Source organism: Sciurus vulgaris (assembly GCF_902686455.1).
Source record: "Sciurus vulgaris genome assembly, chromosome: 11".
Taxonomy (NCBI): Eukaryota; Metazoa; Chordata; class Mammalia; order Rodentia; family Sciuridae; genus Sciurus; species Sciurus vulgaris.
This window is the reverse complement of record NC_136472.1, coordinates 45,603,134-45,609,133: the sequence shown is the minus strand read 5'-3', so window position 1 is coordinate 45,609,133 and position 6,000 is coordinate 45,603,134. Positions and strand designations below refer to the sequence as shown.

Sequence of the window (6,000 nt, the reverse complement as noted above, 5' to 3'; positions counted from 1 at the left end):
GTGTCTGGAAAATCCCAAAGAGAAACAAAAAATAATTTAAATGAAAATGAACACAATTGTCTTCATATACCACAGCATCATTGGATGTTCTGTATGGGCAGTCATGGAGCTAAACACTTCCTATAATATACCCTCTTGCTCTAGAACTTTAGAATTTATTTTCTACCGTTTGGTTATTAAGTACCCACATCTGTTGGAACAAGGTGAGCTAGCACATATGAACTGGATGAGCAGAGTTTAAGACCTGTGGACATATATTTTCGACCAAAAAAGGTTCTATGGCTGGTGAAATCTCTTACAGCTAGCAAGCTATTTGCAATGAAAGTTCCTTTACATGTGCTGTCCTAACACACTTCTATAAGAAATTAGAAAAAAAAAAAATTCCATTCAAAATAGCCTCAAAAAGTACCTGTAAATAAATCTAACCGAAGAGGTGAAAAACTTCTACTGCGCCCATTATAGAACACCAAAGAAAGATCTTGAAAAGACCTTATAAGATAGGAAGACTGCCTATGTTCTTGGGTAGGCAGAATTAATATTGTCAAAATGGCCATACTACCAAAAGCACTACCCAAGTTCAATGCATGCCCATCAAAATACTGAAGAACAAGAAAATACAATTCAAAAATCATATGAAAGAATAAAAGACCCAGAATAACCAAAGTAATCCTGAACAAGAAGAGTAATGTTGTAGGTATCAGAATACCAAACTCAAATTATACTACAGAGCTATAGTGAAAACAAGCAAAAAAGACCAGCATTGTATTCACATAAAAGTATACATAAAGATCAATGGAACAGAATATAAGATGCAAAGACAAATCCACATAGATACAGTCATCTGATACTTGACAAGGTCCCAAAAACATACTCTGGACAAAGATATCCTTTTTAACAAAAGGTGTTGGGAAAACTGGATATCTCTAAGAATCACCCTAGATCCCTGTACCTGACCCTGCACAAAAGCCAAGTCAAAGTGCATTCAAAGATCTAGGAATTAGAGGGGAACGTTGCAACTGCTAGAAGAAAACACACTCCAACACATTGGCACAGTCTTTAACAAGACTCCTAAGGCTCAAGGAATAAAACCAAGAATCAGTAAGTGGGGTGGCATCAAATTAAAAAGCTCTGCACAGCAAAAGGAACATGAGTGTGAAGACAAAGACTTTCAGAATGGAGGAAGCTCTTTGACAGCCATTCTTCTGACAGGGGATTAATATCCAAAATATTAAAAAGAAAAACATATCAATGAGGTGCTCCTTTTCTCTTTACCTTACCTTAGAGAAAGACTCCAGACTTCTTGTTAAGCACATAATCGATTTGCCTTTGTAAAATGGTGGAAAGGAAGAAAGAAACACTGCCCCAACACCAGGAAGGAAAGAGAGCATTTAGTTATAACTGCTCCCACTGATCAGACACACGATCTCCCAGCTGTGCTTTGTATATAACCTTTAAAGTTTGATCAGACAACTCTGGCAATGGGAATGACTAAAAGAGGCTTAAAGGTGGCATTGGGAGGATGCTTGTAGCATTTAAATGTTCTGCCAGCAGTTATAAGATAGGGGGGGTGTAAAACATGTCTACATATATGTGAGGCATGAGGCTGGGAGCGACATCCTTCTCATTTTACCAATAGTGTCAAAGAAGCATGATGCAGATTCCCTTTTCCCATTCTGCTTCTATAATTCCAAGATATTGGTGGTTAAATCTGCAAAACAGAGGTTAAGGGTCAAGCTCTGTGGTAAAACAGGTGTTTAGCATGAACATGGGCCTAGGTTCAATCTCCAACACACACACTCTCACACACACACACACACACACACACACACACCAGAGAACAAACTAAACAAAACAAAACTTAAAAACACAAAGAACCTGAAGTTTAATATGACACAAATCACCTTCTTTGACTCCTTGCACTATGGTGAAATCTAGTCCCAATTTATTAAAGAAGGGAATCCCCAGGCATGTACCGCATTGCTGATTTTTGCACCTCAAAACTGGGGATTTGCAAAGAATATCCTGAGGTACAGTAATTTCATCTGTATAAATAAGTATAAATAGATACGGAACACCCTTGTCTTCTAATAATGACTGGTATATGAGTCTACTAACAATAGGTAAGAAGTGTGTGTGTGTGTGTGTGTATGTGTGTGTGTGCGCGCATACTTGCATGTATTGTCCTAGAAATAAGTAATTTTCTCTAACGCCATATTGTTTTGGCTTTTGTCCTTGGAATCAGATCCTGCAACATGAGCCAGGCCTTCTTGCTGGAGTCCATTCTGCAATACAGATTCATTCCCTTGTTTCCAGGCATTCTCAAGGTTGTCCTGAGAAAAATGGAAAGACACATCGTAACAAAATAGTCTTCATGTACTCCAACCCACCTAGAGGGATATATTGCTCAGGTCTCCCTTTCAAATAATAACTCCATACAAAAGTGGTCCAATAACTGAACCAAGATTTCCTAACTGATAATCTTGAGAATAACAAAAAAAAAAAAAAAAAGTTTATTGAGCATTTACAATGTCTTGTGTTACCTGAGGAAATTCATACATCTCTCATTTAATACAGCAATTCTGTGAGGTAGTCCTCTTACCTCATGAGGAGAGAAAAGCCTGTGATTCAGAGGGCAATGGCCTGTTCCTACCTATTGACAGCAAGCCCTCTGGAAGCTAACTGGAATACCTGCATGTAATCTCCCTTGCAGAGTACTCAACGTTTTTTGACAAAGAAACCTAATAGTGACACCCTGCATCTTCTCTCCCACTCTCAACTCAGCCTTGAGAATGTAAGCTCGTATCGACAGAATTTATGACTTATATGAGGAAATTCTCAGGAAGATAAGTCTGTAAACTGGTTCATAATGTGATTCTTCAAGAACTTCTCCGAAATCCGCTTACGCAAACAAAAGATTATTCAACCGCTGCCTTCTCAGAAAACTAAACTGCTGATCTGGATAAATGTGACCTCTCTAAACTATAAATTGTTGAATGGGGCTGACTCCTTATTTATAAAACCATTGCTTGCTTACCAAGTCTGGCTCAGGACCCCTACCCACCTCTGTTCTCCTTTTTTGAACTTTCATATCATGGTTTTTTCCAGTTCTAATCAGAGCCCTGAATATGCATTTAAATATCCCCCTGAAAACTCTTGATCCCAGCACCCATTCTGAGCCTCTGAATGGTACTCTTCCCAAATCTGATAGGTATTAAATTTATGTCATATACACAATTATGGGGACAAGAACAATTGACAGATGAAAAATAAATGATGTGATATGGGTTAAGAGTCTGAAGTCATATGAGAGTAAAATGGGGATGAAAAATTGGAAATAAGCTTGTACTAAAAAAGAAAACCAAAAAAACCCAAAAGATTACTCCTGCCATTCATCAAGTTTGGAGGGCAGACTGATGAGCCAGCTGCAAACCCGGCAGAAAACGTTGCTTCCCTGAAGTCCTGGAGCTGTCACCTTCCATAATAACTCTTTGTCTGACTATTGTACTCTTGCCAATGCTGAACTTGGAAGTTTAGGGAAGTTTTGGTTTTATTTCCTGCTTCCCTTTAACACCTCTTAGAATCCTTCAGCAAGAGCCCCAACCTTGCAAAAGACATGTCCACCCCCCACTCTTGTAGAGGGTGGTATTATGTGGGTCCTCTGCAGCGCCCTAGCATGCTGTATCAAGTGCAACTTGGTCCCACTGCAGGCTATTCCTGATGGTTCTTGGCTAATGGGAACTTGGTAGTTCTCACATAGTGCGTCTAGCTCTGTCTGACCGAAACACACTTAGTGGAGTAAAGAGGCTGGAAAGTTAGATGTCTCTTTTTGCATCTCTGCCTATAAGTTTCTCCAATATTTTATATAAATACCCCAAAGAACAAGGAGTGTCTCTCTATTTCACTCTGCATAATCACCTGTTCCCATGCTAAGTTCTCAGACAGAAAAAAGCTGAAATTAGGAGAAGTTCAATAATTCATCCAAGGACAGTAAGACACAGGACTGGATTAGTCCCAAGGCTGTATGAATCTAAAGCCTGGGTTTTAGCCCTTACCAGAGACTGTGACTCCTTGTTCCCTTTTTATTATTTATTTTTATATTTTACCTAGAATTCACCTTCACAGGGGTTAAAAGGAACTTTGAAAATGGATCACTTGCAGTGCAGATCCAGGGCACATTTACCTATCATCATGTTCACAGGCTTAAAAGATAACCAGCTGAGGAAATTCTGAAGTTGAAATCTAGATTCTTTCAAGTTGTAACATTCACAGCTTTCCTTCACCAAGCCGGGCCCCTACGCCTTGCAACTGGCTCAAAATGGGCAAAACAGGAATGAATCCCTTCGAGCCAAGTCTTATTTTCAAAGCTCAATCTACTTACCTGCTCTGTCCCACGGTCATGCTGAACTCCACACCAGCACAGAGTTTTGTATTTCTTAGACCAAAAGCAAAATAAATTGCAAACTGGTCTAATTAAGAGTGGGTCAACATCCTTGCCTCTTTGGGGACCTATTAACAAAAGAACAGGTGGATTCGACTTTTAAAGACTTCAGGATTTAAGCATTGTCCACTTGAGAAGTAATTTGCTTCTTACATAAGGGTGAAAACAGGACTGACAGGTTAATACATAGAACTTGGTTAACTCCTGAAAGAAAGGAGTTGGGGTTACTTTTAAGAAAACCATGAACCCGTCAGCTCAGGTAAGCTCACATCTATAGAGTTAAACAGAGAGGACACATTTATTTTAAAATGTTCAGAATGGAAAACTCTACTAATAACCTTCATAGGCCAACAAAGGGGAAAGCAGGAATCACATTCATTCAAGAAAGCTCTTAGTTTTTATCCAAATCAGATATAATATTCAAGGTTATCTAAGTCACTATTTGTAAAATTTTACTGTTTCCTCCTGTCATTCAAGCTATCTACCTCCAGGACAAGCAATCCTGTTATTCTCCCCAGCCACTCTAGACTTTCTTCTGTGCTTTTTCCTACTCTTAAAATGCACCTGTTCAATAGCACATTCCTTCAAATCCTGCTGTTGAACAAGATTCACAATAATGCTAAAAATAATATTTAAGGATCATAATGTTCCTCCTCCCAAAATCTTTGCAAATTTTGGTTTATCATAACTATTTATGAATACTCAATCTCATTAAATGTTAGCCATGAGTCTGACAGCCAGCTTAGTCTAAAAGACCTAAAGGAAACGGTGGAATAGGAGTTACATGTACCAAGAAAATTCCTCCGATGAAATAGACAGTGTGCCCATCCACGAGCATTTCCTCAAATTTCTTTCTAGGGACATAAAAAAGTAGATTTTCAAAATTTCAAGTACACTTTCAAATAAGATCTTCCCTGGCACTATGTGATTCTGTCAAGAGATATTTGACCAAAGAGAATTCTACTGTTATTAACAAATAATACTTATCAATTAGTGCCTTCTAAAACCTAGGCACATTTTATCTAAATTACTTCCTTTAGTTAGGCAAGTGTTGTTGATGAGAAATGTTCTTAAGACCTACTAAATGATGGAGCAAGAAAGTAACCATATGTGGTTTAAAGCCTTTAACACCCAATTTGCCCTAATGTCTGTGTATGTGTGAGGTGGAGGAGGGCAAAACCTCAAAATACTATCCCAGCATGTTCTGAATCAGAAGAATTTAATTTAGAACCAAACTGTTATGGTTTGGATGTGAGGTATCCCCCAAAAGTTCATGTGTGAGATAATGCAAGAAGGTTCAGAGGAGAAATGATTGGGTTGTGAGAGTCTTAATTCAATCAGTGATTTAATCCCCTCATAGGGATTAACTGAGTCGTAACTGAAGTGGTAGGGTGTGGCTACAGGAGGTGGGAATTGGGGCTTGGCTTTGGGTAGTGTTGAGTGGAGACACTTTGCTTCCTAATGATGTGAGCTGCTTCCCTCTGCCACACTCTTCTGCCTGATGTTCTGCCTCACCCGAAGCCCTGAGGAATGGAGCTGGCCTTCTGTGGACTAAGACCTCT

At 39.0% G+C, this 6,000-nt stretch overlaps 1 protein-coding gene across 1 annotated transcript in view; it reads right to left on the bottom strand.

The window, feature by feature from the left end:
• Positions 1 to 1,334: 1,334 nt before the first annotated feature.
• SLC5A12 (solute carrier family 5 member 12) overlaps positions 1,335 to 6,000 on the bottom strand; it is a 55,533-nt gene continuing 50,867 nt past the window's right edge. Inside the window, exons 14-15 of the mRNA XM_079101853.1 lie at positions 4,379 to 4,506; positions 1,335 to 2,330 (exon numbers count right to left, since the gene is read on the bottom strand). Coding sequence (XP_078957979.1) covers positions 2,184 to 2,330; positions 4,379 to 4,506 — 275 coding nt within the window. The 3' untranslated portion in view covers positions 1,335 to 2,183. The remainder of the gene's footprint in view (positions 2,331 to 4,378; positions 4,507 to 6,000) is intronic.